At 45.1% G+C, this 23432-nt stretch overlaps 2 protein-coding genes across 3 annotated transcripts in view; one reads left to right on the forward strand and one right to left on the reverse strand.

The window, feature by feature from the left end:
• The window catches only part of pax5 (paired box 5), a 24948-nt gene extending 24508 nt beyond the window's left edge, over positions 1-440 (forward strand). The window contains exon 11 of the mRNA XM_067250094.1: positions 358-440. Within this exon, the coding sequence (XP_067106195.1) occupies positions 358-440 (83 nt within the window). The remainder of the gene's footprint in view (positions 1-357) is intronic.
• Positions 441-12733: 12293 nt separating this feature from the next.
• Positions 12734-18415, reverse strand: melk (maternal embryonic leucine zipper kinase). Of its 2 annotated transcripts, none has more exons than XM_067250523.1 (18): positions 18319-18415; positions 17974-18052; positions 17741-17826; positions 17525-17641; positions 16995-17138; positions 16841-16909; positions 16638-16730; positions 16469-16567; positions 16305-16373; positions 16002-16100; positions 15816-15902; positions 15557-15691; positions 15176-15316; positions 14769-15042; positions 13963-14056; positions 13691-13850; positions 13466-13569; positions 12734-13293 (listed from the first exon to the last, which is right to left on the reverse strand). In XM_067250523.1, the coding sequence occupies exons 2-18, from the start codon at positions 18038-18040 to the stop codon at positions 13122-13124; spliced, it is 2010 nt and encodes a 669-aa protein (XP_067106624.1). In that variant the 5' UTR covers positions 18041-18052; positions 18319-18415; the 3' UTR covers positions 12734-13121. The 2 variants fall into 2 exon arrangements, with proteins under 2 accessions (XP_067106624.1, XP_067106623.1); XM_067250522.1 differs by having other exon boundaries at positions 17974-18058; positions 18319-18388.
• Between the last annotated feature and the right edge of the window lie 5017 nt (positions 18416-23432).

Genomic DNA, 23432 nt, shown 5'->3' on the forward strand with positions numbered 1-23432 from the left:
GGTAGTCAGCTCAGGCTGTGAGCACTGGTACTGATATACATAGGTGAGTCACCTATGGGAGGGTCAGAAGAGTAGGTCTTTCCTAAGTGAGTTTGACTTTGTTTCTGTCTGTTTTTAAGTGTTTCTGTCTGTAACCGTTGTTCTGTCTGGAAGTGTTGTTTCTCTCTGTCTTTAAGTGTTTCTGTCTGTAGAAGTGTTTTTTCTGTAATGTAATGATCCTCTCTTTTCCTTTTATGGTTCATCTATTATCCTGCTCTTGATTTCATCCCTTCATTATCATGACTTCTCCACATCTCTGGTCTTCATATATATCACGGCCGTGGTGTGTGTTCATCTGAGTTTCCTGTGTTGCTCCAGGGTCGCCATATTACTACAGTGCCGCGTCCCGGGGGGCAGGACCTGCTACCACGGCAACAGCCTCCGCCTACGACCGCCACTGACCCCCCCTCCCCGAGAGAAAGGGTGGATGAGGGAGGGAAGGAGAGAAGGAGAGATAGCACCAGCACTGTCCAATACTAACCTGCCTACCGACAAGAGGAAGAGGAGGACGAGGACGATGATGAAGAGGAGCTGACTACCATCTGCTTTTTGTCAGTAAAGTTCAGACTTTTCTTTGATTGACACTCAACCCAACCAATCCCAGCCTTGCTGAGACACACAGCAGGAAAACCATTACCCTGCTATTCCACCTTCTTGTCCAACAGCTAGGACTCACTATGAAGCTGTTACAAATCTTTATGAACAACTTTATGACAGGCTGAGAACCATCATAGCCGGAGTTGAATCATGGGGTCCTGGGCACTCTCCACCAAAACAGCGCACCCTGTTAAGGCTCAGATGTTTAGTGTTCACTTCCCCACAACTCATTACATTACTGTTGCTCGTTCACCCAATGTGTGTTAGTGTTCTACAAACCTTCATAATAACAACAGTGCTGTGACTGGGTGATGTCTACCTTCTTTAGTATGTTACTGTGTTTATGGCCAAATCCCTCTTTACAATCACTCCCAGCGCTTCCTTATCAATCTTTATGTACATTCCACCATTTCCTTCTCCAACCTGAGATTTTGTGATGTTTGACCTCTGTTTTGAAGTCTTGTATATGCAGTCAGTCAACTGGGGATGTAAAGACAATCTGATACGAATCGCTCGGGGGAGAACCAATCATACCACTACGATCTGTCATTGTGATGACATCACATAATTGTGACATCACTGGAATGTCAAACGCATGCAAGAACACCAATTCCAAATGGAAGTACGTAATAATTAGGCTGCCCTGCTTTATGATGCAGCCAGACATTGTCGCTGTGTGAAGACATCCTGGTGGAGTGCCCAGCCTCATCATTCTAACCACAGTTTGGCTAGGTGGTACAGAACACCTGGCCCAAGTTACTCTGTGTCCTACCACACACCGGCATGCCTGGTGGCATGGGCACACTTTCAGACAGTCTGTTCAGTAAAGCACACTCCTCACTGTCAGTATCAGTAGTCAACAGACAGATTCTGCTCTCAACATGTGCCAGGCCTGACTGTTGTTGTATAGGGAAGTGCTAAAAGAGCTATTTATAAAAAGGAGAAGAGACAGAGTAATATATTTGAAAACAATATTTTTTTTTCTTTTGCTGTGTTTAGAGGAAGATGATGGTAACAATGACAATGATGGTGGTGAAGATGAAGTGCACGCTTGTTACAGCGTCTCCTTGTCACACTGTTATAGTCGAGCAGAGTTGAAGCAGTGGTAGAATTATGTAAAATTCAACTTCAACATTTCCGAATGAATTTTTGTTTTGTATGATGCAAGATTATTGCGGTATTCTGTGTCGTTTATGTGGCGTGAATATAGACTGCCAATGCTAATGAAGCAACAGGAAGTAGCTCTGGTGCCCTCTCTCTCTCGAACCTCCCCAAAGATGGACCCATAGTGGACCGGCTGACCAACGACAAAAGCACAATGAGACTCAATCACCTTCTACAAGAGTTTAATTTTGAAGAAAAACGAAACAAAAACACAAACGTTATTTCTCCCTTTTCGAGTGCTTTTCCTTGTACTGTTTAGAGATAGATAATTATCTCCCTTCACACTTCACACAAAAAAGAAAAAAATACATTTTTTGTTCTCCGTTATGTTCTGCGCTGTGACAATGCATGACACCAGGGTCGAGGCCTTACCCATAACTACATAGAAAGGAGGGGGGAGGTTGGCCTTAAATTCTGATCTAAGGTCAGTTCTATATTTCCCTCCAAACTGTTAATATTAGAATTGGTGTAAGGAGATCCTACCCAGAGGATAACTTTTCTTCCAAACCTCCTGCCTAAATACCCACTTCCTGTCTTACTTCCTGTTGAAATTTGTATAGTATTCTCCATTATGAGGAAGAGAAAGTCTTGATATCAAATACCCAATTTCCCAATTATTTAATATTTGAATTTAGATTTTTAGCATCGAAGTATATAAAAAGAAAAAAAAAGAAAATTGTGTGATGTTTTAGCTACGAGTGTTTCCGTTTTTTTTTGGTCTATTATGTTTGATACCATGTGTGGCTGACTGTAGAAGGCTCTTTCTACGGTTTCTAGTTTCAGGCTAACAGGTTGGGGGGCACCAAAACGTTGATGCGAGATACAAATACATATAGATATATTAACATATAGCCTACTATGACTACTTAACAAAGCTGTTAGTTTTTACAAATCTTTGTTTGTTGTTCTGGGTTGTAATATAGTAATAGAATGGATCCTTTAACATTTTTAGACCTTAAAAGTTGTGTGTGTGCAACTCTAAAAGAACATTTTTAACAAGGTTCTCTCTCCGAGAGGAGCCCTTATTTCTCTCTCTCTCCCCTTCTCTTTCCTTTCCCTTTCTCTTTTTTTTGTCTCTCAATCCATCTCTCTCTTTCTCACTCCCTCTCTCTCTCTTTCTCACTCCCTTTCTCACCTCCCTCCCTTTCTCACCTCCCTCCCTCCCCCCTCTCTCTCTCTCTCTCTCTCTCTCTCTCTCTCTCCCTCTCTCTCTCTCTCCCTCTCTCCCTCTCTCTCTCTCTCTCTCTCTCTTTCTCAATTTTGAGGCATTAAATGAGCTGACCCTCACCAGCAGATAAACAAGGACAGTGCCTTCAGTTTTATATTAAAAAAAGCCCTCTGACAGCATATCACAAAAACAAGGTATTCCCACTGGCCCCCACTCACACAGCCCCACCAAACCCCTACTAGGGCCACCACAGGGTCAAGGGTTAAGACCATCATTTCAAGGACCAATGGACTCTAACTAACAAATGAGCCAGGAAATCTAAACATGGACTCTTGACTAAAATACTGAAAGCAACAAACTTTGTAACTTTAAAAGTATCTACACACATAGAGTGGAGGAGTCAGTGTGACAGCTAAATCAATCATCCAAAAATAACACAGCCAAGGATCCTATTGGGTGAATTTCTGAATTTAAAAACCTAACTCAACTTTCATTGCTTTTGAAAAAGTGTGCATGTCTTGATATGCAATCTTATTTAGATATTCCTTGCCAGAGTTTTCTTTAGTTTTGGCTTTAGTCCCTTGCATTAGTCCCTTGCATTAGTCCCTTACGGTAGTTAAAACACGATTAGTCCCCGCCTAGAGGCAGTACCATCCTCCTATGCATTCATGTGTCAAACAGCTTGCCATTCCATGGCTTCAACCTTATTGGTTGATAGGGAGAGAACAAGGATTCCCATAGGCTGAAAGAAATTCTGATTGACAGCCGTGACATTGAGCACAGCAAAAGGAATGGCTGTCATTGTGGGTGGTACTGTAGCTCAGTGGGTAGGGGCCACGCGTACCCACCCACACACACACACACACACACATACATACAAACATCCTCCCTTTGTCCTCTGTGGAGCAGTACACCCCCATTCCCCTGGGAAGGACCGACCTGCTGTGCCATCAAAACCTTACTGGGCTTTTTCTCCCCCTCCCCCCTCCCTCTCCCTACTCCCTCATCCCTAATCTCATCATATCTCACAGTCGTCTTTCCCCTGGTTCCCCCTCTCCTCTCAGATCCACAACCTCTGGATTAGAGATACAAACACTGCTCAATTGATCCCAGTCCTGTGACCTTCAAAAAAGTCCTGTCTTTCTGGTGGTTTCCCATTCAGATGTATTAATCCTTTTCTCTTTTTCTCTCTCTATACCTTTCTCTCTCAGTAATTTTGCCATTCGGACATTATGTTCAAATGTAATTCAGAAATTGTGCAGAGGTAGGAATAAAATTTAATAGCAGACCGCTTTGAGATATGATGGGAGGTCATTTCAATGGCAAGATGGCTCACAGTCTTTTTGCCAAGCAGTTCATATTCATACTGGTCTGATTACATTCAACCAGGCCTTTTAGAACACTTCAAGTAATCACCGCCACACTGTCAGTATTTTACAGCGCTACAGGAATCTGTACGTCTGTAAATGTCAAATTGAATTGTGTGTTTTGTAGTCTCTGACTGACTGTCCATGTTACCGAATTAATACATGTTCAGGAATAATTAAACTCTTAAATACACCAGTAGCGATTTGTATTACAATAAATCTTCCACTACAAATAGGAAACCAATGAAAATCCATGTTACCAAAATCTAAGAAAATCTATATTATTGTTGGTTACACCATCTTTGATGCCTTGTGTGGCTGTATTTCAGTTGTGTGTCATCTGAACACAGTAACCACTGCAGTATACAGAGGAGACATTACAATAACAGATGATTTAATCAGTGAAGGGGGTGGGGGAGGGGTACATGATTTACCCAACTTTCTCGTCAAAATAAATCAATCAAAGTGGAGGACATAATTTTCACCTAACTGTGGCCTTTAGTGTTCAATCTGGAGCTCCTGTGTCTGTCAACCTCTTACAGTTGTTATTGTTTCTACTCCTGCTCTGGCATGTTAATAGCAATTTATATAACAGAAGACTGCTGAGACAAATGCAAATATAAATCGGGTTTCAAATATTGGACTACTTTTTTCTTGTCGAAGAGAAAATCCCAGAAATCGTATACAAAAAAAAAACATCAGTTCAAACAATCACCAAAGGTCTGTTTCAATTATACAAACCTACAAAAGAGGAAATACTGACAAATAACTACAGAAATGACAGACAATAAGAAATGCCTTCAACCTTCAGGAAGGTGGGACTTACAACAAGAGAAATGAAATAAATGGTTCTTTAAAGAAAATGTGTATGTTTTTTATTAAATTTTCTAGTAGTTGCAAACAAACTTGGTGTTTTTCTCTGTGCGAGTTGTGTGTTGTCTTAATATTTGAATGTATTTTACTGCAGTGCAAATTTGCCAAAGATATCATATCACTTGATTTCCCTTTCGTTTTTTTCTTTTGTTTGTTCAAAATTGTGACAAAAAAGTTTGTTTATGAGAACTGGAAATTAACAGTGACTTTGATATGGTTATTTTTATACTTATGTTATTGCTGTTAATATTATAATTAATTTTCTTTTCTGGGATTACTGTGAAAAATGAAATTGCAGTTTATTGGATGCCTCTCCATGCTCTGTGTGTGTTCCCTCAGTCCTCCAGGGTGAGTGTTGTTGGTGAATTATTATGTATGTACTTGTAATGTGAAGCTAACAAGTCATTATTTGTAAATACTGGCCATAATTTTATTGGTTCTTCAGAATAAAAGTAATTTTTTTGAAGTTCAAAGGTTCAGTGTCCGTACTTGCATCTTCTACATGCACACTCCTCTGCACACACACACTTTATGCAGTACTCTATGTCGTTTTTAGTGTGTTTGCACTTTCATATGTAGCACAAGTGGTTGTCTAATGTAGTATGTAATGATCTATCATGTAGTTTGTAGGGCTCTAACATGTATGTAAGGGTCTGGTATGTAGGTCTCGATATTGTAGTGTATAGGGCTCTAGATGTAGCATAGAGGCAGATGGGTGAGCGGTGAGGGAGTCGGGCTAGTAATCTGAAGGTTCTTAATTCAATTCCCAGCCGTGCCAAATGATGTTGAGTCCTTGGGCAAGGCACTTCACCCTACTTGCTTTGGGGGGAATGTCCCTGTACTTACTGTAAGTCGCTCTGGATAAGAGTGTCTGCTAAATGTAAATGTAAATTTTGGTCTACACACAGTTACCTCCGGAATTATTGGAATCCCTGGCAAATGTGTGTTAATAAAGTGTATCACCTTTTAGTAATTCAGCTTAATGTCACATTGAAAAATATGAGAACAATTCAACCTTCAATTAAAGTAAATTTATTTTTAGAATAATTTTTTTGTCATCAATAAATATACATATTTTAATAAACCATGGGTGTCACAATTATTGGCACCTCTACATGTAATGCAGGAGAGCATTCTTATTTGAGTTTGTGTCCAGTATTGATTAGGATATGTTTAGGATATATGTTGATGTATGAATAAGGGAATATTTTTACCTGTCTCACCTCATCTATATATGCCTGTAAAACAGGAAGTCATGGATTACTGTTTGTAAGCTCCTAAACACTATAAAGTCTAATATTAATGGAAAAATACTTCAGTTATGTTCCGTTCATAAGAATTTCTAAGGGTGCCAATAATTGTGGCACACACAATTAGATGATTTTTTAAAACCTTTTTTTACATTTAGTCATTTAGCAGACGCTCTTATCCAGAGCAACTTACAGTAAGTACAGGGACATTTTTATTCATCTTCATCAGCCAGGGGTACTAATAACTCCAGAGTTGACTGAGGGTCTCTTGTATGTAAGGCACTCCAATGTATTATGTTGGTTTCTAGTAGGCCTCTATAATGTCGTATGTAGGGCTCTAGTATGTAGGGCTCTAGTATGTAGGGCTCTAGTATGTAGGGCTCTAGTATGTAGGGCTCTAGTATTTAGGGCTCTAGTATGTAAGGCTCTATAATGTTGTTCACAGTCAGCAGCCACATACCCTCCATATCCAGGGCAACATATCCAGACCCTCCAGAGAGAGCAAACACAGGTTTCAGCCCAGCCCCAGATCACTATCGCCCTCATGGGTGAATATTCTCATCTGGTGGCCTGGAGGGGACATCACCCGCCTCCCCCCCAAGCTTGGGTGAATGGAGCATCACTGCCCCTCCCCCTCCTCTTCCCCCCTCCTCCCCCCTGACCTGGCTGAATGGAGTGTCCCAGCACAGCGCTCTTGGCTGGAGGCCCAGTCCAGGAGGGAGCAGAAACGGGGGAGGGTGATAATGGAACACAAGCACCGACAAGGATACGACATGCCATACACACGGAAAACAGCCAGCACCAAGCTTGAGACACAGACTGCCCCGGCCATGACTTGGGTGTGTGCCCAGGGCCACCCAGGACCGCATGGCAGGGCTGTGTGTGTGTGTGTGTGTGCGTGTGTGTGAGTAAGTGTGTGTATATGTGTATGCTATAATATTTGTGCTTTCCAAGCTGGCTTAAGTCCCTAGTGTAGGCTTGTCAGTGAAAGACTCAGGTATTCAATACGGCGAAGGGGAGTATCCAGACTGTTCTAGAACATTCCTCACCCTCCTGACTTCATCCACAAGGCTCAGGGGTCAAGTGTCAAAAGTTACTCAGTGAACACAAGAGTTCTGTTTGACACCCCCTTGCCTTCTACCCTCCCTCTACACTCCTCATTCCGTCATTTACCACACACAACTGACTATCCCTCCGCTACCTCCTCCTCTACCGCTCCTTCTTTACCTCTCCTCCTCCTGCGAGGTCTGGGCAGCGACAGACAACAGAGGTAGTTATGGAGGGCAAAAAGCCACACAAATTAACGTCATTCAGCACTGGAGCTTTTTGGCCCTCCAGAGCCCTGGTAGGGAGAGAGCTGCTGGGGATGCTGGGTAATTGGGCCAGCTGATTAGTGAAGAAGAGGAGGAGGAGGAGGAAGAGAGATGAAGGAGAGGAGAAGAGGGTAGAGAAAGTGATGGGAGAGCAAAAGATTATTTGAGGGTGGGAAGGCGAGAAGAGAGTATGAAGAACAGAGGGAGAGAACGAGAGAGAGAGAAAATCAAGGGAGCAGAAGAACAGTGTACACAGTAATTAGTTTGGTGAAGTAAGGAGGAAAGAGCAGCAGTGTGGTGGTGGTTATTGAGGCATCAAAGAAGGTTAAACTACTGGGATCCTTGGAGAAAGAGATGAGAGATGAAGAAAGGAGTGAATGAAGAGATGTTGTGACCTTTTCATATGTGACCTTTGGTCCTTATAGACTGTATTAACATGCTTCCCAGTGCCCTTTACCACGCGCACCCTCATACACACAGTCTTTCACTACACTCCCATTCATACACTCTCTGTCGGACTCACATCCTTTCATTGAAACACACACACACACACCGTTCCAGAGAAGCTCTGCTCAGTGACAGTGTACAGCAGTAATGATGAGAGACATGTGCAGAGAGTTTATATGCTGCGTTACACTCATTACAGCCCCTGGAAGCACATGAGGAGACGTGTGGTTCCACAGCGTTCTTCCCTTTTTCTCTCAGTCCGTCACTCAGATTCTCTCCCTCTCAGGCGTACTACATGTAACAAATGTCAAACGTCAGCATAGTGTGAGTGTGTGTGTGTGTCTGTGTTACACTACTGACAGCCATAGAAGCAGCTTGTTGAACTAATAGCCTAACTAATGTGTCTACATTTCCTCTCCTCTCTCCCTCCCTCCTCCCTCCTTCACTTGCTCCCTCCCTCTTCCATCCCACTTTGGTAAAACTGACATCCATGAGCCCAGAAGAAAAAGAGAGAGGGAGGAAAAAAGAGAAGGAGAGTGAGCTGACAGGCGGCGGGGCCTCTTGCCCTCCTGTTCGACTCCTTCTCTCCCTCGCTCAGTCTCTCCCTCGCTCCGTTTCTCCTCCTCTCCCAGAGGGTTTGTCTCCCCGGATCAGCTTATGATGAATGGGGCTGTCTGAGCTAACCTAGCAGAGGCCAATTAGAGGAGGGATGGAGTGAGAAAGAAAGAGGGGTGGAGGGAGAAAGAGATACAGAGAGAGAGAGAGAGAGAGAGAGAGAGAGAGAGGTAGACAGAGACAAAAAGTGAGAGGGGGAATAAAGAGAGAGTGAATAATGGAAGAAAGGGAAAAGTAAGAAAAACAATTAAGAAAAGAAAAGAAGAGGATAGGTAGCGATGATTGAGAGTAGGGAAGTTTGTGTTTATGCATATTCAGGCCCAGGAAATGTCTGTGTGACTGTGCTGGGACTTGTGTGTCTGTCTGCAGGAATGTCTGTGTGATCTGTCAGTTCTGAGAGAGGAGCAGTGTAAGGAGGCCTAAACTCTTAACCTCGTCTGCTGCAGCACTGGAAGACATGACAGCACACATACAAACACAACTACCAAGTTCCACCACAACATGAAGTCTCATCCTTCTACTCTTCCTTCTCCCTCTGTCCTCTCCTAAACATCAACTCCTTGTTCATTCCTTCACTCCTCCTCACCCCTTTGACTTCTCTCAACAACAGAAATACCTCTACATCCCATTTCATTCTACCCCTCGTCCCTGCATCTCTTTCTCCCTCTCTCTCTCTTTCTCTCCAAGACCTGAAGACATTAAACATTTCTGCTTGTCCTCAACAATTAAACAACATGAACTCATATGCTTCAACGCAGAGGGAGAGAGGGATAGAGGAAGGATGACAGCACAATTAAGTTTTTTAATTCTCTGCTTGAGTGGGCTGGTCCGGTCTTTATGCTAATTAGGATGCCAAGACGATGTAATAAATCTCTATGATTCGCCTTCATTCTCCCTCCATTACACACAGACACACACGCACACACCATTTACTGCTCTGTCTTTACACATGAAAAGATCTTCCTTTCATACAATTTGTAGTTATCCTCAAACTAGAAACGTGTCATGGTTCCACTGCTCTAAATAGACACTGGTGACCAAGTTGGATGCCCCAGTGAGGGAGGGAAGCTTTGAAATGTTATTCAGCAATGCACATCATTGTGTAGACCTTTTCATTTGAGAAAAGACACTCAACATTTGACAATCAGTATGTATGCAAATGTATGTCTGTTAAGTCATAACAAAACACAAACTACTATCGCTCCTTCTCCCCCTACCTTCATCCTTACATGACAGACATCTCTAATGATAGCATCTGTAGTCATAGACAGAAAAACAAGAAAAATCCAAAGATAATTGGGATCCAGAGACGGAGTGTGTGTGTGTGTGTGTGTGTGTGTCAGAAGCAGGCTTTGTTCTCCAGGACAGTTTTTCCCTCATTTAGGTTAGAGGGACATCCAGTAACAACCAGTTTAATCAACATTCGTGTTTCCAGTCAATGACTAATGTGACAGCGTTAGCAGCTCTGCTGCGCTCACAACTTGGGCTTGTTTCTAACACCAGCACTCACGTCCATTCTGTTCAATGAATAGACAGACGGCCTTTTACAAATGAGTTCTTGAAGAAATAATGTAGTCAGTAACAGTTTTTACTGTTAAGATATAAACAATGCTGTCCAGATGATGACAATTGATTTCTAAAGTTGTGACATGGGTGAACAGAAGTCCAGTAAAAAATGATTGACCAAAAATCTTTTAATGAGGAAATGTAAAAATATATTTGTTTGTGGATAGAACTTTGAGTCTGGTCAAGTACAAACCCACTCCAAATCAAGGAGTGAACCATCAACCCTTTACTGTTATTACTCACACGCTAAGGTCTCCAAGAAATGAAATTCAAACTGAAAAGTTAGTAATCTAATCATAGTTTGTAGTATGAGAGAAGTACATAACAGAATAGAATGAAATGCGATTAACCAAAGTTGTTAAATCAACAGGAAACATTTATTTTTAAACTATAACATTACTCTTGATATGCAGCCTTCTAAGACAACATGGCTCCCAACCCCAATTTGTGTCGCTTCTCCCTCTGGTCCTCCAGTTTATCCTGGTGACTGACTTCCCCTCCGGAGTTGGAAATGGGATCCATTTTATGCAGAGTCAGAGCCAGTATGGTCACTGTTGCCACAACCAAGCCTAGGTGAAGCAGGTAGAGAGCCACCTGCAGGCAAGATAGTACCCCAAGCAGACAAAAAGTGGCACTGGCCCAAGGAGCAGCCAGGAGAAGGAGCAGAGAGTAGTAAAGAGAGCTGAGGAGTAGGGCTGGGGCAGAGAGGAGGAGTCTGACCATGGTGGAGACCACCCAACTGTAGAGAGACACAGGGGAGAGCAGGAGGGAGGCGGTTTGCTGACTCACAAAGGGGACCTGGGGGTCAACGAGGGGCAAACAGGAAGTTTGTCAGGTTTCTGCCCCACAAATAACCACCATTTTAGTGTTGGTTAGGGTTAAAGGAAGGGTCTTACTTGGTCACAAGCAATTCCATCAACTTCAGGTCTCTGTGCTTTGTGAAGCCCTGAGAGGCATACACACAGACACTCATGGTGACAAACACATTTAATATTAACACAAACATGACACATGTTTATATTGACACTAGTGACAGCTAAGTACGACTAAACACAAAAGTTATTATGGTGCGCAAACTCATCTATTGCTCTCAACTCACAGATGTAGAGGAGAACCAACCAGACCACCAGAAAACGCCTCATCTTCCTCACGGCCTCACCCCTGGTAACACCACTGGACACACGCCTGGACACACACCAACACATCATATACACAAGCTCATGCACCAATTTACTTCCTTGCCTTTAAATGGCCTCCCCTGCAACTATGGTGAACAGAGAAGCTGAACGTCCACCAAGTTTGGATTTCACCCATGACAGACAATCACCTGGAGCAATAAGGTTCACAGGAACTTGCATGAGTCACAAACAAGTTCATGGGACTCACTGTTGGCTGCAGCAACGCTGATTCTCTGTGGCAGAGAAGCTGAGTATTTTGCATTGGTTTAGAGTCCACTGGAAATGTTCTCTGTTCTTCAGTTTAGTTTATTAATCCTCTTATGGATGTAGGGGTGGGGTAGAGTACAAGCCTCTTGCTCTGAGTTTAAAAAAAACTGTATTGAGCTGTGGGCAGAGACAGTGCTACCCCCTGCTGGTTTGGAGTAAACACTTGACCACTTCAATCACAGCAACATTGAGCTCCTTCCTATTAACCCCTACTACCTGTCAGTCTACTTCCTTGACACTAAAGGGGGTTGCTAGTGATGCAGTGTGGATCTGCTAGCCCGATGACAGGCTGTTTATATCTTCACCTTGTACAAATACCCACATCTCCTCACATATTTAAACCAGTGGTGGGGGAAGAGAGAAAGTGTGAGAGTCAGAGTCAGGATGGAAGGAGGAGAATTTTTCTTTCCCAAACGAGGCAGGTGACAGGTGGCGTCTGTTCCTGCTGCTGCCCCCTGCCCCACCCTCAAACATACACATTCCCACACGCACACAGCAGTTTACCTACCCTCCTCCTAAATTACCATTTAACCCCCTCCCCTTTATCGACCCCCCATCTTTCTCTCTCTCCATCATTAAGGTTAAGCTCATATTATTGTCTCACCCACCCATTACCCCCCCCCCCCCCCCCCCCCACTAGGGAACCAAGGAGAATCTGACTCTCACACACACACCTGCCCACTCCCACCAGGCTCACTATTGTAGCTAAATTTCATTAGCATTTATGCTATTAGCTACAGTCATTAGATAGATCTCACACAGAGCCAATTAGCGTGATGTGCTAACTAGCCAGTTCACATTATAACCATCACTTTGTAATAGCCTTTCTACCATAACAATGATCACAGGATCATTAAACATTTGTGTGGACCAAAAGAATCAAGTAAATATAATGAAAAGACATTTAAATTTTATTTCATTTGGACTTGCATGAAACTGTCAGTTCATGAAACCTATACATAGCTCAGTGGACACTGAATTATTAATTTTCCTAAATGTACAACACATTATCAATAAAAAAGAGAAACTACAACAGACATAGAAACACTGTACATCCACAGCACGGTAACATACATGATAGGAAAATATCACTTATGTACAATTTTTAAAAACATAAAAAGACATTAAACGAGTCCTACTTTCTTTACAATGTTAGTCATGTGAAGCGTCGGGAGGGGAGGGGGGTTCTATTAGATATGTAGGTTTGTCTAGAGAACACTGATGTACACATCCATGCATTCGAGTAAGACACAAGAGCAGACAGAGCCGGGCTCAGGTCAGATGCTGGACAGGATGTCCTCCACCAGGTGCTTGTAGACCCAGGCGTCTCCCTTCAGCCTCTGGCGTCTCACGCCCACCACCTCAGGACGCTGCAGCAGACACACCTCCAGCTCAAACGCCATGGTAACCTTCCCAAAGTCTCCCTGGGTGCGGCACTTCAGAGTGTACCTGGGGCGAGACGTTCAGTCGGCATTGCTCAACATCCAAGAGATGTTAGGGAGAACATTCCAGAAACGACAGCTTTGAATCCAAGAGCGAGTGTGTGTGTGTCTGTTGAGCGAGTGTGTGTGGGTGAGTGAACATAGATCTATCTGTGAGCAAATGTGTGTGTCTCTCTCACCCTTTCTGGGTGAAGTCGACGTGTTTTTCAGGCAGGATGGTGAGGATGTTGTGGAGCACCTGGTCAGGGTTGGTTTGGCTGGTCAGTGTCACGTTGTACTGGGCCTGGTGGAGAGACCAAGGTTCAGGCCCTGCGTCTGAGACTCACATTTTGGTTTGTGTTTATGTCATCGAATCGAATCTTTGAGTTATCTTGTAGCATCTAAATATTGCCGTGCATGTGTACCTTGATCTTGCGCGGGCCGTCGCGGAGCGCGCGTCTCTTGCTGGGTGTGAGCATGGTGATGACCTTGTCCAGGCCTCTCTCCAGGCTGCCGAACACCCTCCCTCCCCGTCTCTTCTGACCGCTGTCCCCCTGGGACGCTGCCATGTCCAGGGACCGGGACCTACGGCGGGACACGTTGACCTTTGACTTGCCTGACCAACGTACACCAACTGGGGTCACAATTGTAACTCTTTCTTTGTCATCCATTACGCTCTCCCCCCCCCCCCCCTCACCTCCGTTCAGGGCTGAAGGCCAGTATTTCCAGGTCTCCTGGCTCCTTGGGCTCTTCTCCTCTCTTCCTGGACTGGTCCTTAGCATTGCCCCCTCCTGAAACACACACACACACACACGGTTTAATGCAGAAAACACATGTCATTACACACCACACGGGACGGCGTGCAGGGAAAGAGACAGCTACACCTGTCACAGCACACGCCTAGGGAGTCTGTGTGTGTGTGTGTGTGGACAAGGCTGTCAAGCGGCGCCTGCCTGTATAGCTGTGTTAGAGAGAGACCATAGTAGTGAACCATGTTCTACAGAGGGAATGTTAGGAAGACAAAAGAATTACCTGACAAGCACAAGGCTGTTTCGACTTTCATGTTCAGCCTTATTACACAGACACATATTTACCAATAGAGCTAATAGTACTATTAGCATCTGTTCTTAAGTCATTGTAATACCTCGAGATTAATGCTAGAACTGTTAATAGGAAAACTCCATTGGTTTGACAATGTCAATTAGACATGCACACACACGCACCCAAAGTGGTGTAATGACGGCTGAATCAGAGAAATATGAGTGGCTTTGGGAGAGATCACACCCAGGCCAATACAGTTTATGACAGAATACTATTTACTTGCAAATGTGTGGCGTGTGGATATGTCACTTCTGATTAGAAAAGTGCTGGAAAATTAGTGTGTGTGTTGGCTGGAGAGGGCAGTGGACTAATCTATAATGGAACAGGTGGAGAGTACTTTAAATACTCAACGGAAAACATCCATATACAACTAGACAGGCCTGTGTGTACGTGTGTTCATACCTTTGGGTGTGTCTACTGTGGTCTTCGCTCCAATATTGTTGTTATTGGAAGTGGGCGTGTTCAAGATATTCTTATTGGGCCGCGCAATCTTCTTATTGGTCGCTGGTGTCCGAGGGGCAGGCTGTGCAAAAATGTCTGCATCCTTATTGGTAACCACAGCAACGTTCTCTTTGTTTTCATTGGTCTGTTCGCGCCGGCGATGCGGCGTGATTTGAGCTTTCTCCGGGGTCCGTCCATGACCCCGCCTCCTGTCCCCGGCAGGAGAGACAGCTCTCTGTGAGGGCACAAACACACGTACGCTACAAGCTTGGATGGGAATTCATTATCCAGTTGTTCATGACGCATTCAATCATGCACACATACACCAGAGATGTTTTTACATCGTCATCTAATCAAGCCATGCTGACCATGTCCGTATTGTCGGTGTCTCGACTTCTGACCCCCTGGGGTGTGAGTGCCATCCATGGACAGTCATCGTCATAGTAGGTGTCAATGAAGTCCACGGAGCCCTGGTCATCATCCTCACTGAAGTGGAGAATATTCTGAGACTGGAGGGAGGGGGAGAGAGAGGGGGAGAGAGAGGGGGAGAGAGAGGGAGAGAGAGGGGGAGAGAGAGGGGGAGAGAGAGGTGGAGAGAGAGAGGGAGAGAGATCAGGAAGAAAACAGATAGGATAAAAGGGACATTAGGAAGAGAGAAATGGATAGACAGTGAGAAAAAAAGAGAGCCAGAGAGATCTAGCCAGCGTACCATTCAGGCAGGAGGTGCGTGTGCCCGTGTGTGCGCCTACCTGCAGGCCTTGGTGCAGGGGGGAGCAGGAAGTGACCTCAGACAGAGGGGGTGGGGGCCGCAGGCGGATGGGCTTGCCTCTCTGTTTCTTAGACTGCAGCAGCAGGTAGGTGGCTGTGGTCTGGTCATATGCCCACTACCCCCACCACAACAACATCAGTAAACAACAGTAGCTCATCTAGAACTTTGGGGATTTTTCCACAAGAAGATAACGTGTAGCCAGACAAACAGACCAAGACGACACACACACACACACACACCTCTTTGACCAGCTTGGTGGTACTCTGTCTGGATCTCTTCATGTTGACAGCCATCTCAGTGATGCAGTCCTCATCTATGTGCCCCAGCTGGTCCGAGACAAACCCAGAGCACTCATTCATGGTGGCTTACACACGTGCATGCGCTATGATGTTCATATGCATGAGTGTGTGTGTGTTAATGTGTACCGGCAGCTTGCTGTGCCACTCTACAGGACTGCCATAGCCAGCCACCATCCAGGGATGATCCAGCAGCGCATGCACTGTCACACGCCTCCTGGGCTCCACCTAGTGGACAGACACCGCAGCAGCACGTTAGAAACCTCCAGCAGCATCAGCCCAGGAAGAGCAGAGAAAGCTTTACCATTAGAAACCAACTACTAGAAGAATGGGGACTGCTAGATAAGAACAAGATGGAGAGGGGGAGATATTCATGTAGAGAGGAGGAGAGGGGGGGCAAACAGAAAGGTGGGATGAAGATGAGGAGTGTACCTGCATCATCTGATTGAGTAACTGAAGGCTGCCTGGAGACAGCCAATGAGGGTTGTCAAATTTACCTCTCTGCAAGAACCACAGGGGAAGTCAGGAGTACACACACCTACATACAACAACACATACATGTGGTGGATGGGTGGAATAAAAACCCACAGACTTACAGTGATTTTCCTGTAGAGGACCATACAGTTGTCATCATCAAAAGGTAGGTAGCCACACAGCAGAGCGAACAGCAGGACCCCCATACTCCACACATCAGCCTGCACAGAACAGACATGGACTAAATACACAGTATCACACACACACACACACACACAAGCGGGGCCTTACCTCTGAGCCGATGTAGGCCTTCCCCTGGATGAGCTCTGGGGCAGCGTAGGCTGGACTCCCACAGCACGTCATCAGCTCGTAGCCCAGGCCTCCCTAGCACACACACAGCTCATTCAGTACGCGAGACCCACTGAAGGGAACCAGACAATGAACTGTTATGATTTCATAACAATCAAACTGAAACACCCAAACACACAACATACCTTGGGTTTGGCACAGAGTCCAAAGTCTATGAGTTTCAGGTTGTGGTTCTCATCTATCAGCAGGTTCTCCTGAAAATCAGGAAGAGAACCGTGTCAGAATACCACCCTTTTACCACTGTCCTCAAACTGAAACTGTCATACATCCTACACAGACCGGTTTGAGGTCCCTGTGTGCATAGCCCTGGCTGTGGACGTAGGCCAGCGCTGAGACAATCTGCCTGAAGAATACTCTGGTCTCGTCCTCTGACAAGCGGTCCTTAGCGATGATGTAGTCAAACAGCTCCCCGCCAGGACAGTACTGTAAGGGATGAGATGAAAGAGTGGAGACAGGGATGAGAAGGGGGATGGGGGGGAGTGGAGACAGGGATGAGAAGGGGGGACGGGAGGGAAACACTGGATGGAGAGCCTATTTTGAAAGTTTTGGAAACGCTTTTTGAAAGATTATTTAACATATTGATCAAATCAAATGTATTTGTATAGCCCTTTTAACAAGCAATGTCACAGAGGGCTTCACATATGCCCATAGAACTGCCCCTCAACCAACCTAAACCCTCAATGAAGACAAGGGAAAAACTCCCAGAAAAATTAATTTGAGAGAAAATGGAAGCAACCTTGGGAGGAAGAATTCAGTGAGGGATCCCCCCTCCTCACTATTACACACAAGTGTGTTTGGGTGTGTCTCACCTCGAGCACCATGTAGATCCTGGTGGAAGTCTCAATGACGTGGAAGAGACGGCAGACGTGCTGGTGACTGAGGTTCTTCATGGCCTCTATCTCCACCTTGACACGAGGGAGGTCCTCCTGAGGGGGAGGAGAGCACATCACAATTATTAATCAAACCAATGACATTAAGAGCAGTCCAAAATCGTCCTCATCATCAGGATCACCAAGAAGACTCACCCCCAAGTCTTTTTTGTCCATGATCTTGATGGCCACTTTTTCCCCCGTCAAAATGTGACGGCCCAGTTTGACTTTAGCAAAGCCTCCTAGGAAAGACCGTTGGACAGAACACAAATCAAATACAAACACACACCTCTGTGCCCATACGTGTTTTCCATGTCTACATTATTCACACACAGACTAACACTAACAGACTAACACACACACATTCATACGTAGCCTAGGTATGTTACCTGAGCCGATAGTCTCGTACACCTCATAGTACTTGAGGAGCTCCGCTGCATTCTCTATGGTGGGCATCTCTCCGTCGACCTGAGTCTATAAACATAAGATACCGTTTAATCTACTTGCAAACTATCGTTTGCTGAATCAATACGTTTTTAATTGTCAATCTAAGTTTGATCGATGGTCGTAGATAATTACATGCCATTGATTCGGTAAAAGAAAAATCGCCCATCCTGTCATGAATGGCTACAGTAGCTTGTTGCTAGCTAGCCAGCTAACGTGCTGGTAAATATCTTTAAGATGTAATTAATGAATTGCATGGTAAACTATCACACAACGACACTGTAACTTACCTTAATATTATCTTAAACTTCCGCGACAAGCGTTAGCTACGGGAGACATATGCTTCGTAAAACTAAAATAACTAGGACTGCTTGTTGCCAAAATTTGAATTTCCCACTTAGTGACGGAATTTCCTGCTTCCGGTTTCTGGGGCAGTTGTGCATAGATATATAGTCTTTATATATATCTATGGAGTTGTGTGCCTCTTCTATAAATGTATGGTATTGAATAGCCCGCTGACAATGGTGGTTAAATAGAAATGTTGAAATTAAAGTTAGAGCCGAGGGCATGCGCTGAAACTCAACCATTTACGCTCAGTAGTTGCTTTGTAGAAAACCAACATTTCTAGTTTGTTGTGATTTGATGCTCACTTTTTGAACTTTCAGATTTTGTGGCTGGCGGAGGAATGACCAGGGGTGTATGTTTTAGTGAAGGAGTGTGCGTCCTCCTCTGCTATAAGCCTGTCATTATGTATAAGGTCAGACGTCAGGGAAGGCAACTAGTAGTTTAGGACAAACCCAGGGCTCTCTTAATCACCTGACCATATAATCAAGAACTCTCTCTGTTACTGTAGGCTAGTTGTTTTTTGTGTTTTTTTTGTGTGTTTTTTTTATTAACACAATATAAACTTTCTCCAGGCAATTTTCTTTGTCCTCTTTTTCTCTGATTCATCATCAATCATTGCTAAAACATCAGTAACTTATGTCGAAGAGGGATGAGCATAGAAGCTAACGTGCCATAGACCTTATAGCATCTTGTCCTCGTCATTGGAGGACATCACAAGAAAGAGGAAAAACACTTGACCAAAATATAGTTGTCTAACCAATACAACCAAAAACAGAGAGGCCCAGTGGTTTGAAATAGTTTGTTGAGTGTATAATACGTATGTAACAATGTTTACATTCCACACACACTTCCTCAGGTATGCTTTATCAGTCAGCTTCTCTCAGTACTGCAGCTAACTGCCATCCTAGAACACTGTGCTAAGGTTCCAGAACGCTGCTATTGATTGATGGATCAAGTGTTTCTCTGGAGTTTCTCATGGTCGTTCGGGAAGCACTGTGTTGTTAGGGAAATAACTAGTCATTAAGGGAACTCCAGGTGTTGTCGTGGTGGCTGGACCCTTCAGTTAGTTGTAGGGGCAGCTGGCCTGGACGAGGCACATTGACATCAAACAGCCTTGCAGCTGGAGCACAGGACAGGGGGAGGAAGGGGGTGAGAAGGAGAGAGGGAAGGAGGGATGTGGAGGAGATGATAGGATGAGAAGGAGTGAAGGGGAATGGAACAAGGGAGAAAGGGAGGTCAGAGGAAGGAAGAGAGAGGAAAAAAGTGAGAGTCACAGTGGTGTGTGCTCTACAGACAATGTGTGTTCCTTTCTTTAACATTCTATTCCACCCTCACCCCCTTACCTGTACAACACCCCCCCCCTCTCTCTCTCTCTCTCTCTCTCTCTCTCTCTCTCTCTCTCTCTCTCTCACACACACTCCTCTGTGCTGTGTATGTCAATACCTTGTCTCAGTCTCTCCATGGCTGGCTTGCGGCAGCAGCAGCCCATGCTTGCAGGGCTGGGTCTCCTCCAGCTCACCCTCTCAGTGCTCCTCCTCTTCCCTCCTTCGGAGGCTCTCCCTGGGAACACCAAGAGGAGCAGCTCTACTTCTGTGGAGGTAAGGAAGCCTCGGCTTCATTCAGGACCATAAAGCTACAGGTCAGGAGCCTGTGGCTTCCCAGTGCCGTGTGTCGTAGAACATATGACATGAATGTACAGTTAGTATATGTCAGTGATGTGAGATACTTTACAATAAGGGCAAAATGTTCTAAATGATGTGTAGCTGTGACATTGTAGAGTGCTTTTGAAATGGATTGTAGTAGATTGCTTTCAAACCTTACATGGGCATGTGGTCATTTGTGGCCCACATTGGATAAATATATTAATAATATAACATATTTTGGCTAAAAATAGCAGTTTGTTTTGAGGTGCGGCAGAGAGTGTTTCAGTTGTTTGTGCACATCTCAGATCCTTATCACTGGGTCAGTAAAACACACAGAGGCAAGAGAAAGAAACACAGAAGGAAGAGAGGAGAAAGACAGAGAAAACAATAATAATAGTAATCAACTGATTTACATAACACACATCAACCAAGCAACAAAAGAGAAAAACATTTACATTGTATACTGTTAGACTGAAGTTGAAGAATCATAAGAGGAAAGAGATCTTGTGAATGTATGAAACGTGTGTGTTTAGGTAGTAAGAGGGCTCTTCTCCCGAGCCATCCTCAGTCTTGGTTACCACAAGATCCTGGAGATTCCTGTTGGAGCTCAGAACATCACCATACGAGAAACCATCAAGAGCAGGAACTATCTAGGTACCACACTCACTCACACACACGCACGCACACACATTTACATTTACATTTAGCAGACGCTTTTATCCAAAGCGACTTCCAAGAGAGAGCTTTACAAAGTGCATAGGTCACTGATTATAACAACAAGATAGCCACAAAACATTGCGAGTAGCCAAAACATGAAGCACACATTGTGAACAACCAAAGTAAGTGCCAAAGGGAAGAACCATAAGAGCATGTAGTTAAACAAGTTACAATTAAACAACATGAACCGCTATACGTGCAAGTGTACCTGTGGAAAAAACAAGCAACAATAATAAAAACAATATACCACAGCGAGTACAAACAATTTAAATCAGTTACCACTAACCACAAGAGCAACAAGTCTCTGAGCAAGAGTCATTGTGATCCTTGAGGAAACTAACATCGGGTCAAGCGAACCATTCCTAAGTACCGTTGTACTCCCGGAACAAGTGCATCTTGAGCCTTTTCTTGAAGGTGGAGAGACAGTCAGTGTCTCTGATGGAGGTGGGGAGTTGATTCCACCACTGGGGGGCCAGACAGGAGAAGAGCTTGTGTTGGGACCGGGTGGTCTTGAGCGGTGGGACCACCCGGCGGTTGTCTGAAGAAGACCGTAGGTGACGGGTGGGGGTGTAAGGCTGCAGGAGAGACTTGATGTAGACGGGTGCAGTCCCGTTCACTGCTCGGAAGGTCAATACCAGGGTCTTGAATCTGATACGGGCCATGATAGGTAGCCAGTGGAGTGGCACACACACACATAAGCACACACTTTTGTGATTGTTAGGTGGGTGAACTCTCCTGTATGTTGTCTCCCAGCTCTGGCGACTGGAAGCGGTGTTTCCATCATCAATGGTAACTGGGCAATCGACAAACCAGGTGTTTACCTTGCTGCGGGAACTAGGCTGACATATCGACGGCCAAATGAGGTCCGCTCCCGCACTGGCGAGTCCATTACTGCTCCGGGACCAATAACAGAAGAGCTCCATCTATATGTGAGACACACACACAGACGTCTACATTTTGGCCATGGTGCAGATTGCGCAGTAAGATAGCTACTCTTTTTAACTTATTGAAACTGCTGTCATTGTTTCAGGTAATATACCAGAAGCCTGGCCCCATTGTGTATTACGAATACAGTCTGCTGCTTCCCAATACACATACCAGTCCCCAGCCCGATACACTTCCTGACATAGTTTCCCTGGGTGAGTATACATATAAATAGACACTATTAATCCAAATAAGTTTCATCAAGTTTTTAACCCTTCCACTTATTCACTCTCATCTTTCCTCTGTATTTTGCTTTTGGATTCAATTATTTATACTGTACTCTCTGGCTCCGATATCACTTCCTCTGGCCCTGACATCAATTCAACTTTCTCCTCTTTCATTTTTGGCCCCTGACACCCCTTCACCTCTATTCCCCCCAGTTGAGACTATTGGCCCCTCCCACAATGATACTTCTGGTTTCTCCCAACATTACACTAAAAGTCCCTCACATAATAGCACAGATAGCCTCTCCTACAGTAGCACAGATAGCCCCTCCAATACATACACTATTCCCCCCCATTATAACAATGACAGCCTTTCCAATGTAAGCATTATCCCCTCCCAAATATATACTGTTAGCCCCTCCCACACAGCCACAGTTAACCCCTCCCATACAGACACTGAAAGCCCCTCCCACACAGTACCTGTCAGCCCCTCCTATTCAGACACAGATAGCCCCTCCTACACTGCCAGCCCCGCCTATTCAGACACAGATAGGCCCTCCTACACTGCCAGCCCCGCCTATTCAGACACAGATAGCCCCTCCTACACTGCCAGCCCCTCCTATTCAGACACAGATAGCCCCTCCTACACTGCCAGCCCCTCCTATTCAGACACAGATAGCCCCTCCTACACAGTCACTGCCAGCCCCTCCTATTCAGACACAGATAGCCCCGTCTACACAGTCACTGCCAGCCCCTCCTATTCAGACACAAATAGCCCCTCCTACACTGCCAGCCCCTCCTATTCAGACACAGATAGCCCCTCCTACACTGCCAGCCCCTCCTACACTGTCAGCCCCTCCTATTCAGACACAAATAGCCCCTCCTACACTGTCAGCCCCTCCTATTCAGACACAAATAGCCCCTCCTACACTGCCAGCCCCTCCTATTCAGACACAGATAGCCCCTCCTACACTGTCAGCCCCTCCTATTCAGACACAGATAGCCCCTCCTACACAGTCACTGCCAGCCCCTCCTATTCAGACACAGATAGCCCCGTCTACACAGTCACTGCCAGCCCCTCCTATTCAGACACAGATAGCCCCGTCTACACAGTCACTGCCAGCCCCTCCTATTCAGACACAGATAGCCCCTCCTATACTGCCAGCCCCTCCTATTCAGACACAGATAGCCCCTCCTATACTGCCAGCCCCTCCTATTCAGACACAGATAGCCCCGTCTACATAGTCACTGCCAGCCCCTCCTATTCAGACACAGATAGCCCCTCCTACACTGCCAGCCCCTCCTATTCAGACACAGATAGCCCCTCCTATACTGCCAGCCCCTCCTATTCAGACACAGATAGCCCCTTCTACACAGTCACTGATAGCCCCTCCTACTCAGACACAGCTAGACCCTCCCCCACAGTCACTGTTAGCCCCTCCCACACATATACTGCTAGCCCCTCATACTCAGACATAGATAGCCCCTTCTACACAGTCACTGCTATCCCCTCATACTCAGACATAGATAACCCCTCCCATACAGATATTG

Source organism: Osmerus mordax, chromosome 14 (assembly GCF_038355195.1).
Source record: "Osmerus mordax isolate fOsmMor3 chromosome 14, fOsmMor3.pri, whole genome shotgun sequence".
NCBI lineage: Eukaryota > Metazoa > Chordata > Actinopteri > Osmeriformes > Osmeridae > Osmerus > Osmerus mordax.